A 15816-nucleotide genomic window follows, 5' to 3' on the forward strand; every position below is an offset into this window, starting at 1 on the left:
GTTTTAGGAATATAATATATTATCGTCTCAAAATTACTCATGATAAAATCCGTGAAGTAATTCTCTGAGCGAAGATTTATCTAATACTTAAAATCCCTATTTCCAAGTACGCATGAACATTGTAGCAAAACTATTGCTATGTCTAAACCCTTAGACAATCTACAATTCAATTCATGACAGTCTTGATTCGATACTTACTTCCAAAAGTACGAGCGACTGTGGAGTTTTGAATAATCCAATTATTCGGGAAGTAAAACATGCGAAGTGAAATACAATAATAACCTAATTAACTATGGTCTCAAAACTATTGAATATAAATAAAACACTTATTATTTAATCACCATATTTACTAGACTTTATTAATTGTATAATGTTTCAATTAATCAACTAAACACTTGAATTAAACATCAGTCATGCCATGTTATAAACATGCCTACTATGTTTCTCTATGGTCCTTTCTTTGTGAGAAGTTTGACTGGACATTATTCCAATGATGCTCATTTCATAATTCCTAATTCTAGTCATTACTAGAATATATTAGAGTTCAACCTTTCATGCAAAGATCTTCTGTAATGTCAAGGCTTCAAAGTCACAGAGACTTTGACAATGATATTACAAAACATTCCATTGGAGATTTGTTACTAAAACAACTCCATGGAAACGAAGTCTCAAAATCAAAGTACACTCCTTGAACATCCTTCTTGCATTAATGTTTCTAACTCACATGTAGATTTCAATAACCAACTCCTACTATGGAAAATCTATCAATTCCAAACAAGAGTCTCCTCTATTCAGAATTATGTTAATATGGTCCGTCAAAATTAATACTATACTTCCAATTGTCCACAAGCAACCAATCTTCAGTAAATCTCAAATAGTTCTTGACAGCTGTTTAACAACTTTAGTCATATACTATCCTAGTCCTTTTCCTTTCTCAATGGCCTAGGCATATGGAAAAATCATATCAAGTAAATTTATAGCATATGTAATCAATCCTATATTTGTAGCATATGGGATTCAATACATAATGTATTACATAAAGACCTGATATCTACTCAGTCTCTTGCTATAATATTTCCATATATCGAATTTCTTAAGTTGAATAATTTCAACACAATATTCATATATGTTCATGACTAAGTTCTTTCAAACCTTTCAATCTAAACTTTTAGATTTGAAATGAAGTATGAGTGCCCTCTCCCTTAAGCCTTATCATAGTGAAACATATCCAAATATTGCAACTTACAAATTGAAAACTTTGTTTTGTACTATTAATACTGCCAACTTGCAACACTTAACATAACAATTATGGTCTCACTAGCATAACAATTATGCACCCACTAGCTTTGACATGTACCTAAAAATCAACTGGACTTCTAGAAATCAATGCTCTTGACTTCCTTACTAAAGTTCAGATTTTTGATACGTGGTGCTTCGATAAGTCTTCATCTAGACTTCTTAAACTCATACACCTTCATCAGATAGCATATGTGTGTGTTTAAACCCTTTCAGAACTTATAGCTATAAGTCTTGAACGTTCAAACTATTTCTTGACATTTCTCACAATTTGAACTATAAAAACGGATGACGTAATCATATGCGAATTTGAGAACGCAATTATCACAACTGTTAACCATAATGATATTAATCGTATTTAAAATCTACTAGCAAAAGTGTTTCCTCATAATCATTTTCATGAATTAGAGCGAAACCTTTTACCACCTAGATTTTATGGTGTATGTGTTCCCATCCATGTGAATCTATCATTACCATCCTACAATCATAAGATAAGGTTGAGGACAAAACCAAAATCAAATGTAGTTTTCCTTTCATGGACTGAACTTTGCTTATTCTTAATTTCTCGCGTTCTAGTAGCACAATGGCCTACCAGCGCTTCCATGTTGTTAAGCAGCTCACCTATATTGATCAATATACTTTTACTGACCAACGTGCTCTGCCTTTTGCAGTCACATGAGAACCATATAATTCATGAGCTTTGCCAACAAAATAGGGAGGTCCAAATAAAAAAGAATGTGTCAACTGAACATGATAGGTTATCAACCTCAGGTCATGTGTTAGTGATAAATAAAAAGTTTATTCTTGATTGACTCCTGAAACTTTTCAAGATCAATAAGAATCCCACTGACTTCTTGACATAAAAGTTTCTCTCTCAAGGAGCATTCCTTGACGAGCAAAACAAATATTCAAAATTTAGTGTGGATTCTTGTCAAGAAAACACTTCATTGAATCGGTCTTAGTTCATCCTTTGTTTTTAAATCCAAAAACATCACAACTACCAATTCAAAATGTGCCAGAGTAAGAAAACATTATTACTCCACATTTTATGAGGTGTTATAAACCTACTTAGTACGAAACAAGCTTCAAGATACGATTTATAGTTACTAGAGTATGACTCTGAAACTTGATTGGAAACGAAGTATGAATCATCTCTTGACCAAACCATTTCACCAATATTAGATTCCTCTTATTAGTCAAACAATTGCACTAAGATTTTCTTCAAGGATCAATTTGTGACATGGTTCCATAATCATTAAGATGATCATAACATGATACTAAAGTACTCTCATTTCCTTTCAGGTTGGAGAAACCTTTATCTTTCTGCCTAACATATTCTTCTTATTCATTCTATTACACTTTGAAAACTTTTCAAGGTGTTAGAATTATGCTTAAACTTATAAACACAACCATATTTACTGAACCATCAGTAAACCATGATGAATAGACTTATCGTCCTTTGTGGTGGATCTAAATAGTCCACATCAATGTGTACTAGATCCTTTAGTCCTTCACTCGATTCACATAAACATGTGGTCAATGAATTAGTCATGATATTCCAACAATCAAGGTAGTCATACATCACGTAATTCGAATTGTATGACTCCAAGTTTCTGTCTAATTGAAACTTGGGTGATGAGAATTCCTTTTCACTTGGTCAATCATGACATTACCACAAATGATATAATTAAGAATCGAATCCATATTTAAGATTGCTAATAATATAAATATAGCCACCAATTCTTATAAATGCCATTGCAAGGAAATACAAAAATAAATAAATCAAAAATTCACTTTTATTGATAATATGCGGCAAAAATTGTCCTTAGAATGCAAATATATGAAAATTATGTTTCTAGATATTTCCTAAGCAATCTATTAATCAATTATAACTCCTAAGAAGCAACTTCCAAAATCTAATCATCGAACCATGCGACCTAAATCCATATCTCATGATCAGATTCAGCTTACTCTTCTTAAGATTCCTTCTTTCTCTTAGATCCTACAAAACATCAAAATGTGACTATCACATCATGTAATAAGTATCTATGAATAGGAACTTAATAAAGTAGAGTTAGATAGTGGATGTATCTGAAGTAGAGTCATATGACTTGACGTTACCATCTCTGAGATCTTTCAGGTATTCTGGGAAGCTTCGTATCCAATGCCCATTCAACTGGAAATAGAAACATATGGATTTTTCAGCAATAGTACATGAGACTATCTTAGAATTAGCCTTTCTCTTTATCATATGGTCAAACAGTTTGACCTTGGCCGATCCCTTTCCATTGGGAAGAGAAACCTTTTTTTGGAGTACCAACGTTGCCATTTTCAATGTCCATGGAAACGTGGGAGATAGATCCTTCAAACATATTCGCTTGATTTGTGCTCTTAAGCTTTTCTGCTTCAGTAGCAATTAGCATATATGTCAGATCAGTTAGGGTCACGTGGCGGTCCCTCTTATAAAAGTCTGTAATAAAATGACTATATGAGTCAGGAAGCGAAAGCAGAACCAAATTAATAGCCAACTCCCTAGGGAAAATGACACCCGACATCTCCAATCTGTCAATTTGCGATTTCATTTTCAAAACATGTGCACACACAAAATCTCCATACTAATGTTTACATGCCAATAGGGCTTGATTAGTTTCGTACTTTTCAACTTGAAGAAGACATGACTTTGGGAGAGTCACTAGAGGAAGTGGAGGAAGAGTTGAAGAAGCATGATTTCTAGTTCCACCATTGCTTGAAAAGGGGAACATTCTTTCACCTTGATCAACATGTGGAAGATCATCTTCAGATAGAGAAGGAAAAACATTTCCAGAAGAACGAGGAAAACCATTGTTGTCTAAACTTGACATCTATAGAAGTAGAATAGAGAATTCAAGTTACTTGATTTTAATCCTTAATTATTAACCCACAATTTAAATCAAGGCTAAAATCCATATTTTCGATTAGAATTCTGAAAAGGGATGTCGTAATCAAATTCGAATCTATTTTAGGTAAGTAAAAAATTTACCAATTTCAATCTGATGAAACTCCTAGATCTTTTAAGATTTATTGATACATTACGACTGAATTTAGAAGATGATTCACATAATGATGTCACTAAAGAATTTGACGAGTTAATCAATGAGTTGTCCTCAAGATACAAAATGTGGCCTCTAAGTAAGAAAGAATTTGCTACTTCTATGATTAATAAACTTTTGAGTGAATCTAATACGTTTTTTGAGCCTACGATTTGTCAACCAAAGGGTATACCTCCAAAATCAAAAAAGAAAAGAGGAATGACTTCTACAACACGAGAACCTTCAAGATTTGAGCATGTGGAATCATCACAAACACAACAAACTTCAAGTTCTACTAATGTCTTCCAAAGGAACAGTGAAGTGTATGATAATGTTGGTCATATAAGTCATGAAAACAATTTACTTGATCTAAATTCATACCCGACTTTTCAAGTGATGATATGCCATATGAATAGTTTGACTATTTGATATGTATTAGTTTGAATATTTTTGTTAGACTACATTTTATTGTGATTTGATATGTATTTGTTTGAATTTTTTTTGTCTGACAACATTTTACTGTGATTTCATATGCATTAGTTTGAATATTTTTGTTGGATTAGATTTTATTATGATTTTATATGCATTAATTTGAATATTTTTGTTAGGCAATATTTTATTTTAATTCGATATGTATTGGTTTGAAGTTGTATTTTTTGTTAAGTAATTTACTATACATTATTTTTATCTAATTAATATGTTTATAACATATATTAAAAAAATAAATGCCATAAATTTGATTCAATGGGTTAATCTAAAATATTGAGGTATCGAGGTTGTAGAATCATTTTTGAACCATATATAGGTGTACAAATTAAACTACAACCAAATTGATTTTAAAATCATTAGAATCAATCTTTCTTTGTCAAACGATAGTGCCATGTAGTGTGATGGTGGTGTAAGTAATGAATAAAAACAAAATAAAATGTATAAGTATTATATTGGTTAAATATTTTCAACGAGATACATAATTTTAAGGTTGTGAAAACATATATGTTAGTGTTATAGGCTTTAAAAGGGATTAAATGTTTGGAAAGATCTTTCTTTCTTTATACATTAATACCCTAAACTAAAATTAAATTAAATTAAGGATAAAATAGTCTATATATTAATTATTCCTTGGAAGTATCTATATATTAATTATTCCTTGGAAGTATCAAATCATTCCTCGAAAAATCAGCTCCCTTCCGATGGTATCCGGGTAGATTCGTTCTATAAGACGATCCAAAACCCTAGAAGTATTCGGAGAGTCAAACTAGAAACGTGATCAAACATCCGCAAGAGAAGATTCAATATCTGAATTAGTCGATCGACTTCAAGCGATTTTAAGGTAGGATCTCGAACCAAGTTTACGGTTATTCATACTTATAGCTTTGTTTAGATGTTTAGAGTTGTTTGGATGAGTCCTGTAAATTAAATCGACCAAAAATTCAGGGATATATGGATTGTTTTTCTTGATATTGCAATTTTCTGGTTTAGATGAAGGGAAATTCCGTTTTTATGAAGATACAATAGTTAAAGTACTAATAACGATGGGTGAGTTGGGCCATAACCCAGGCAGCAAAAAAAATGAGGGCATAAATTTGATCTAGTAATTAATATGGTATATACAATTTGGCCCAAAGTTTAGTCCAAGAAATTGGTCCGATAGTGATTCACAGGCGACTGCAGGCAACAAATCGTCATCTTGAGCGTGGGCGCGACGCGAAGCATCTTGAGAAACACAATCGACATCTAGAAAATAATCGACTGACGAACTGATCCTTCTCTTTGAAATTTCTACTTCTCTCTTAAACCTGGTGGCTACTGCATCGAATTTCTTTATTTCTCATTCTAATGTAAGATTTCTCTATTTCGATTCTTTACTTCTCGTTCTATACTTCGCATAATCCCAGTCCTGGCATTATGCTTTCTGAAGCATAGCTTCACCGAAAACGTAAAGAATTATGAGAGGTTTTCGATTTCTAAATTGGTTTTGGGCGAGTTAGACTGGATTCTCATCTCTCTTATTTTGTTTTCTTTTCACATGCCAACTCCTGAAACAATAATTTCTCTACTTCTCATTCTAATTTCTGACTGATTTGGAGTTATGATTTTTTTTGGTCGGATTTCTGAAGCACAAGCCACGAAAAGAAGTTTTGAAGAAGCTTGAGGCTTTCGATTCTAAATTGGGATTAGGTGAGTTGGATTTCCGAATTCTGATCTCTCATATTTTGTTTTTTTATCCCATTCCAATTTCTTATTTGTTTTCAATGTTTTTGTTTGTTTGGTTCAGGAGTAGGACTGTTTGTCGGTTGTTAGAGGACGATTACAGTAGAAAGAGTGAAAATCGATAATCGAATTCTTTTCTGTTGCTTTAGGTTTGATTTTGACTTTTTGTGGTGGCTTCAGATTAAATTTCTAGTCTTATAGAGTTTCTTTCTAAGTTTTTGTGTTCTGTTTCTGAGATTTGAATCAAGAGACATATAATTTTCTATTGAACTGATGCTTATTTTGAATATATGGACTTCTAGATGCAGCAAAAGACATAAATTTCTTCCATTATTGTTGTTAGATTAGTAGTTTTTTTTAAAATAGCATGCCTATTTCTGATACTATTATTAATTTCCAGATCTTTTTGATTTTTTAACGTGGAAACAGAACAAATTTTGTTGATGTTATAAAAATATTGATTATTATGAAGTAAAAGATGTTTTCGCTTCAAAAAATATATGAAGGCGTCCTTTTAAGTGATTTTTGTCTATATTAATTTTTTTTTTGATTATAAAATTTACTGAATTTGTGATTTAATAAATCTTTTTTATATAATTGTTTTTTCTGTTACATAAATTTCTTTTCTCGCCCCGGGTAGTAAAATTCAAAGGACCGGCCTATATGTGATTTATTGAAATAATAATGGATGGAAATTAAGAGAATCAAAGGCTAAAATCATAATGCAAGTATTTTTGTATTTAAAAAACAACAGGTAGAAAAAGTTAATTAATCTGCTATTTTGAAACAGAAGCCGATCGATGTGGAAGGGAAGTGCATGAAGACGAAAGGATGAACGAGGTTAACCGGTTTGACTTTCTCGCAGATGACATCCTTTCAGATATCCTTAAAAGGCTTCCGGATGCTTTCCTTTGTTATAAGGCTAAGTATGTCTGTAGAAGATGGTTCAATATATGCACCAACACTATCTTGCTAGACGATGCTTCTTTTATCCTCGAGAAATCAAGTGGAATTCACACATCACGTCTTGTGGGTGTAAGGGAAGAACAACAAGGACTAGAAGTGAAAGAGCAAAAACTTGACATACCTTTTGTAAGGATAAAGTCTTGGTATAACGAGTTTCTTATGATAATGGATTGCTCCTGCAGCCTGTATGTTTTCAATCTAATCACCAACCAAAGATCATATCTTCCCGAATGCCATACAATTTGTAGACCACACTTTACTGACAGATGTGGAGTGGCCCTTTGCTTTGATGGATTCAAGGGAGTATACAAGGTCGTTCATGTTTTTATTGGCCCACCATTCCAATGTCATATTCTTATCTTGGGAAGTGAGATCGGCTCGTGTGTTACCTCAATTTGGAAAAGGGTGGAAGTTGGTTTTGGTTGTGATACGGAGGACTGGCAGATTTATTGGAGTGACCCGGTTTCAGTTCAGATTCAAGGTAGATTTTTTCATTGGGGTGTTCATTGTTCTAAATACCTTGTTTCTGTGGATATGGTTAAAGAGGAAATTTACCAGATGAGCCTACCGGGTTCCGATGATCAATTGTGCAGCCTATATTCTATTTTTGAGATGGGTGGTTTCCTCACTCTCATTGATGGAGTTTGTAGGGGCAAAGCTGACATATGGGTTCTTAAAGATTTTCAAAGGATGAAGTGGGAGAAGTTGCTGTCAATCTCTCTCCCGGATTATTACGTTGAAAAATATCCTGTTACTTGTTTTATATCTCCTGTCTGTGGCGTGATAAGTAAGAGATATATCATCTTCAGAAAACGTAGATGTGGTAAGTATTGTAGTTATGATCTGAAAGATGGAGTTGTGAAGGAGCTAAACATCCATATTGAATGTGGTGATCGTTATGTGGTTCGTTCATCAGCACCAAAGTTTGTGTAGTGTAATACATGAATGATGTTGTCAACAGTCATTTTACCAATATACATAGGACATTGAAGGACCTATTCAATATTTAAACTCCTCATTGTGTCATTGTGTGCATATCATAATTGGATGCCGTGTTTTTGTCTATACATTTTTAACAGAAATATAAACATATAAAATCCAATTTAATTATAAATTAACAACACGGTGTGAAATGTATCTGTTAGTATTCGATCCACTCATCATATTGTTTGAGAAGTTATAAAGGAAAAACGACAAAACGAGTGTGCACACATGTTATGCTTTAAGAACCAAAATACCATGGAGCCAAAACGAGTTTGCACACATGTTATGCTTTATGAAAAAAGTTAGCTAACCTTGAGTGGCAATTGTGATCAGCTAAAATAGGATCCTCATGTGCAAATCTTTAACATGACTGAGTTTGAGTATGAGCATGTGGAATCCACAACAAAAATATTTTGAGTTGAATGTGTATAAGTTGGTAAAACAAAGAAAGACTTTGAATGTTTATACTATATGAAGGTGGAGTGATAACAACAATGTTTAAATGTTGGAAAATTAAATTTTGTTAAAGTTTGTGTGTAATCCGTCGATGATTTTATTCAAATTTGAGAAGGGTGGGCTATGGATACAACAAAATCACCATATTTTGTCTCTACTTTGTTATTTTCAACGAAATCAATGATGAATTACATATGGACTTTAATTATTATTATTATTTATTTTTTTTGTGATTATGTTTTCATTGTAGTGTTTGAGTCAATCATTCCTACACCTTAAAAATGTATTCATGTTAGTATGTAAATTAAAGGTTGCACACTAGAAGTAGAAATGATGGCCAACATATTGGAGGTTTTGTATCAGGGAAGTGATTTGTACACAGCTTTTTCCATACACTTCAATTCATACTTTAGAGTGTTGTACAATATGCAAAAAAGAAAAAAAAACATATCATTGGAATCAAAAAGTATTATGTACAAATCACTTCTGTTTGCATCAAGTTGGAGTTTCGATGTTCACATGTGTAGTATGTTTGAAAGCTATATATAAGTTAGTCAAACAAAGGTAGACCTTGAATTTTTACGTTGTGCGAAAAGTAGAGCGAAGACAACAATATTTGAATATCAAAAAATTAAAAATCATTAGGATGTATGCGTAATCCCGCACCGAATTTAGTTAAGTTGTGACATTTTAATGATTGACTCATCAAAATCATTAGAATTCGATGCTAATTTCAACCAAATTATTTGTCTATAACCTATGTTAGATATCAAAATTTTAGTTTAAACTTATTAAAACTATATTTACTAAAATACAACTTTTATATTTATAATTTAATCTACAAAATATATAAGTTTCTTGTTTCTTAAGCAAGATTCTTGTTATAAAAACAAAGTACCTAGCAACGAGTTAGAAAACAAACCAACTCCGTATAAGAAACAAAAACGTGGAAACTAGCACATCATAAAACAACTAGAAACCGAAACAACCAACCCCCAAAACAAAGGTCTGTTGTGGTAGGTAGGATATAAGGGTTCTGAAATTGATGAGAAGTTGGATCTTCTTAAAGGATCCTGAGACCTTATGCCTAGGTTACACGAGATACGTATTATAAGGATAATCATTCAAGGAACAATCTTGTATCAATGATACGAGGTGTAACATCCCAAAATACGACCCAAAATTTTTTGTTTTATAATACTAAAATCATATACTGAATGTTATAGTTTAAAACCATACATCAAATATCTCAAACCATAATAAAATGTCGTATAACAAACTGTATCAAATCATAACTAAGAAAGACTCCCATGAATAAAACTGAAGCTGTGGTGTGTGCGATGCCATCATCCCGAGCTCTTCCCTTTACTTGCGGAAGTACCTGAACCAAAACTGAAAACGGTAAGCACGAAGCTTAGTGAGCTCCCCCAAACTACCACATACCATACAATAACATAATAAGCACATATTGGGCCTTGCCCACTGCATCAGACCGAAGTCCGAAACTAACCAGGGCCTTGCCCTCTGCATTGGACCGAAGTCTGGAAACTGCATTGGACCGAAGTCCGGAACTAACTGTATCAGACCGAAGTCTGGAACTATTTGGGGCCTTGCCCCTTGCATCGGACCGAAGTCCGGAACTTATTGAACATAGCATAGCATAAACATATCAATTAACATAAACACATATACTGCATACTGCATCGGGCCGTAGCCCGGAACACATAACACATAAAACCTGTCTGAGCCACGAAGGCATCAGACATACTAACTACTGCATCAGACCGAAGTCCGGAATCTACTACTAACTAAACAGGCTGACATTGTGGCCGTAGACCCGTTCCTACTGGAAGGAAACTCACCTCGTAATCTGGCTGCTGAATGAACTGCTCGGGAAACTGTCTGCTGCTGCTCCGGTATCTCCCCGGTTACAATTTCCATAAGTACACTTAATAAAATACTGATAACTATACTGAAGGTAAAATGACTATTTTACCCCTGGTCAAAGTCAACCTCTTGTCAAAGTCAACATACAGTTGACCTGACTCGCCGAGTTGGGTCGCCAACTCGTCGAGTCCCTACTCTCATTTCTCGTTTCTACTCACTACTACTCGTCGAGTTTGGCGTAGACTCGATGAGTTCCTCTTCGATACCAACACTTAGTCAATCTGCATTCGACTCGCCGAGTTGTATGAACAACTCGTCGACTTCTCCTTCAACATATGAACACTCCGACTGTGACTCGCCGAGTTGTATGAACAACTCGCCGAGTCTGTTCTTAAGATATGAAGATTGCCTTGGACTCGCCGAGTCAGGGCACTGACTCGCCGAGTCCCTCCATGAATGAGTCTGATCTCCGACTCACTGAGTCCACCTATAACTCACTGGTTCCACTCGGCATAATACATGAAAGGGGAAAATCGGGGACTCGCAACTCGAATCGCCGAGTCCGAAGAACGACCCACCGAGTCGGTTGCATGCAACTTCTATACAGTTGATTCTGCTCAAAACCAATGCATACAACTTATAGATCTGGGTTCCTAGCCATCTAGGGCTTTCATGCAAAATGGCTCCATAAAGGTGTTAGATCTAAGTTCTTGGAACTGAAACATGGCTAGATCCGAAGGTTATTCAACCCAATGTGATCCCTCTACTATAATCAAGCTAAGAAATGGATAAAAATGGCCTAAATGGGATTTCTAATGGAGAATCAATCATAGAAACAGAAGGGATCCGATTAATACCTCAATAAACTCTGTAATGGATGCAAGATCTTGGATCTCCTTCTCCTCTGGATCTAGCTTTCTTCTTCTCTTCAAAACTTCAAGATTCACACAAGAAATGCTCAAATACTCAAGGAATGGTTAGGGTTTTGCTAAATGACGTTCTGAGGGTGAAGGAGGCGAGTTTGGGGCTCATAACATGGTTTAAATAAGGTGCAAAACCCGTGGATCTAGGGTTTCTTCCAGACTGGCGGACTCGCCGAGTCCCAAATATGGACTCGTCGAGTTGCCTACTTACACGTGCTCGAAAACCCGTCCCTACTCGACGAGTCGGGCTATTGACTCATCGAGTCCCTCTTGAAACTCGAAAAATATAAACATTTAAATAGCATACCAAAATTGGGGCGTTACATGAGGCCAAAAACTAGGGTTTATATAGTATTTAGATTCATTTAATTACCAAATTTAAGAATCAACCAACATTAAATATTGATTTTATCTAATAGATAAGGGACGACGGTTACAAGGATAATTATAGAGAATTTATTTCGAAAAATAAAATTTTCCATAACCTTTTCCTTAACAAATAATTTTTTGGTTCGGTACACAGCCCTAGAACCCCACAACAAGGCACATCCCCCTTGAGCCTCTGTCATTTGGTCAAATCGAGATAAACTCATTTTATACAAGCGTGGGTTCTACACCTCCTAACTTGTAATAAAATCAAGAATATAACTGTATTGCTGATCTGTAAATTCCATTATACTAAAATGACGTGGTAATACTAAAATCACCTACAAGGTTTATGACAAGAGAATTCTAACAAAGACAACGTTAATGTATCTTGTGCAACAACAATATGGATTTAAAAAAGACTAATTCTTGTTATGCGTATTACTTATCCAAACAAAGTAAAATGATTGCAATGTGGAAAATATAACGAATGATGAAAACACAACAAAAGCAACTTTCAGACAGAGAAATTATCGATGGAAAAGTATGTTGCTATTAACGACAATTAACGATGTGCCTCCCACAAAAAAAGTTCGGATTTTTAAGAACTTTTGTGATGAATTAATGACCAATTAGCGATGAAAAACAAATTTCTTTGCTTCTCCATCATAAGGTTTAACATAATGGCTGATTAGTGAAAATTTTCAAGATTCTTTAAAATCTGTCGTGAAACCTGTTTTTACATTATTAGCAACATATTAGCGATATATTTTGTTATTTCTAAGTCATGATTTACTTTATCAACGACAAATTAACGTTAATAGATGGTTTATATTGGACCACAACATCCTTATTAATGTTCTCACCAAAGCCTTAAAAACTTTGCACTTGATCTCAATTTTGATTTATTAAAAATGCAAACCATATTGCGTCAAACGATACGAGATTAGAAGATTAGGTTCAAAACTTCAAATATGGTCCGAACCCGGCAAGGGGAAGCATAAACCACTCCCCTACTTGATAGGTTGGATATAACGGAGAGTTTATTGAGCATAACTCTCCAAAATATAATATTTACCTCGATTGGGATGACACAGTTTAAAGCTGAGTCAGTCATCATGCCAAAAACTTAATACCTCCCTGTTCCCCAGTCTATACCTCAAAACACGAAACATAATGATTCAAATCAATATCAGTGACCCCCACCCACTTTTTATTATTTTAACATACCGTGTTTATACAAGTGATTATCCGATTTAGAACCCCTCATAACTCCAGATCAACATTTCAAACTAAAACTTTTCCATTCGCCAACTTATTTTATAGTATTATTTTTGTTATCATGAAATAGAATTAATGATTATAAGCAACACTTTCAAGGAACTAAGCATTCCCATCAGCATAGTTATTGTAAAACTTAAGGTAGAAAAAGTTAATTGGCTTAAAATTTTAAAAAGTCTAATATGTAAATTTTCCATCTACTCAAACATAATGTGTAATTTTCAATCGGAATAGAAGGAAGCTGTACCTCACCTATATTTGGACTTGATGAGGTGGCCGGTAAGTTATGAACCTTAAAAAAGGAAACCAACCCCATCTACCAGTCAAGATCCGATCCAAGCTCTGACACTTGTACATTATCGCCATTAACAATTGCTTAACCTTTCGAGTATGAAAATATTCATTCCAGTTTGTTCAATCAAGATTCAGAATCGCATGTGTTCTTCCAAAAACAAATGCTTCACCTCTAGCTTTTAACTTTAACCAATATAGCAACAAGCCCTAAACTATGTTTACCACATTATATATGCATGCATCAACACAGTTAAACAGCTCAGATTACGAGCATGATTGGAGTTAATTTGCAGTCTTACATGATCCAGGTACCAGGTAGTAAAGAAACTATTAGTGCATAACTTTCATTATCCTACACACTATAACCAAAACAAGGCCTCCGCTTTTAAGTTATACAGGTTTCTACTTGTAGATTATGTATATATACTGCAAAGTACTACAAAATTTACAGAAAACTTGGTGCTGCTGAATGAACCACACAACGTTCACTATCTCCACAATGGATGTTGAGTTCTTTTATGACTTCATTTGTCAGATCATAACTAAATAGACCAGGCTTGGGACTAGATTTCTTGAAGATGAGATATCTCATACTTATCACGCTACAGACAGGATATATTCTTGTGTTCACATAACTCGGGACACTTATTGATTGCAACTTCTCCCACTTCATCTTCTGGATATCTTTAAGAATCCATAAGTCAGCATGATTCCAAGAAACGTCATCAAGGAGAGCAAGGAAACCACTCATCTCAAAAAGAGAATATTGACGTTTCACCTGATCATCATTACATTCAGCTGGTAGGCTCATTTGGAAAATTTTCTCTTTCACCATATCTATGGAAACCAGGTAGTTGGAACAATGAACATCCCAGTGAAAGTACCTGCCTTGAACTGAAACTGGGTTACCCCAATAATACTGCCCTTCACCCATATCATAAGAAGGCACTTGGATCTTTTTCCACATTGAGCAAACATGAGAGGAAATATCTCTGTTGAAGACAATAATCTTGCATTCGATTGGTGGGCCCATAAACACATGAATAGCCTTGTATATTCCCTTGAATCCATCGAAGGCAAGGGCCAGTCCACATTTGCTGGTATAGTGTCCTCCGCAAGATGTCATACATCCCGGAAGACATAATGCTTGCTTAGTCATTAGATTGAAAACGTACAAAGATTCTTTTCTGTTGGGGTCCACTATTAGAAGGAACTCGTTACACCATGACTTTAAACGAAATTTACAAGGAATATCTAGCTGTTGTTGTTCCAATTCCAGCCCATGTTTTTCTTCCCTTATAACCACCTGAATTGCTGTGTGAGGTCCACTTGACCTCTGGACTATGAAAGAAGCATGATCTCTCAAGATCCTGTTAGTAATTATACTGAACCATCTTCTACAGACAAACCTAGCCTTATAACGAAGGATATCAGCAGGAAGCCTTCTCAGGATATCAAAAAGGAAGTCATCTAAAAGAAAGAAAGAACGGTCTGTTGAAGGTCATCAATAGCCCAATAGAATCATGTTATTGTCTAGAAGAAGTTAGCATGTTCTAGAATGATCTGGAAGATTCTAGAACATTATGGAATACTATGGAGGAGTGTTGAAGATGCCGGAAGATTCTAGAATACTCTAGAACGAGATGGAAGACCCTGGAAGGCTATGGAACATTCTAGAACACTATGGAAGACACAAGAATGTCTATACTTATCTAGGACATTATAGAACATTCTAGAAACATATAAAAGCTTGTAATAGATATAGAATATGGTAGATAGTTCTAGAATAGCCATGAATGTATGTAGATCTAGAAACTTCCTATAAGGAGGTGGAAACACCTATAAATAGGTGTGGAGCTCATTTGCTCCAAACCATCCCAACATCCAAGTATCCAAGAAAGCCTCAAAGAGAGAAAAGTGTGTAGTAGTCTCACAAAAAGTGTAAGTTCTCCTTAAGTGTCTTAATAAAAGTCTTGTTGTTTCCCATATAAAAGATTCGTGTTCAACAATCTGGTATCAGAGCAAGGTTTCTTGATAGTGAGAACGAGTGATTCTCGTTGTATCGTGAGTAGTTTGTGACTCTA

The 15816-nt window shown here is 34.5% G+C and overlaps 2 protein-coding genes across 10 annotated transcripts; one reads left to right on the forward strand and one right to left on the reverse strand.

Annotated features, from left to right (window-relative positions):
• Positions 1–5513: 5513 nt before the first annotated feature.
• On the forward strand, positions 5514–8606 carry LOC111905699 (uncharacterized). Of its 9 annotated transcripts, XM_023901414.3 has the most exons (5): positions 5514–5694; positions 6036–6202; positions 6482–6542; positions 6640–6724; positions 7366–8606. In XM_023901414.3, exon 5 carries the CDS (start codon positions 7407–7409, stop codon positions 8472–8474), a length of 1068 nt encoding a protein of 355 aa, XP_023757182.1. In that variant the 5' UTR covers positions 5514–5694; positions 6036–6202; positions 6482–6542; positions 6640–6724; positions 7366–7406; the 3' UTR covers positions 8475–8606. The 9 variants fall into 9 exon arrangements, with proteins under 9 accessions (XP_023757182.1, XP_052624642.1, XP_023757183.1 ...); XM_052768682.1 differs by having other exon boundaries at positions 6036–6542; XM_023901415.3 differs by having other exon boundaries at positions 6036–6542; positions 7369–8606.
• Positions 8607–14177: 5571 nt separating this feature from the next.
• LOC111905775 (uncharacterized) lies at positions 14178–15526 on the reverse strand. The gene is made up of 2 exons (XM_023901517.1): positions 15373–15526; positions 14178–15223 (listed from the first exon to the last, which is right to left on the reverse strand). Exons 1-2 carry the CDS (start codon positions 15524–15526, stop codon positions 14178–14180), a joined length of 1200 nt encoding a protein of 399 aa, XP_023757285.1.
• Between the last annotated feature and the right edge of the window lie 290 nt (positions 15527–15816).

This window comes from Lactuca sativa, chromosome 2, assembly GCF_002870075.4.
Source record: "Lactuca sativa cultivar Salinas chromosome 2, Lsat_Salinas_v11, whole genome shotgun sequence".
NCBI lineage: Eukaryota > Viridiplantae > Streptophyta > Magnoliopsida > Asterales > Asteraceae > Lactuca > Lactuca sativa.

Bases quoted from the DNA above. Each gene is read 5' to 3' on its own strand.
- LOC111905699 (XM_052768682.1), top strand. From the start codon at position 7,407: ATGAACGAGGTTAACCGGTTTGACTTTCTCGCAGATGACATCCTTTCA.
- LOC111905775 (XM_023901517.1), bottom strand. From the start codon at position 15,526: ATGGCTATTCTAGAACTATCTACCATATTCTATATCTATTACAAGCTT. The intron at 15,224-15,372 runs GTTCTAGAGTAT...GACCTTCAACAG, and splicing joins CTTCCAGGGTCTTCCATCTC to ACCGTTCTTTCTTTCTTTTA.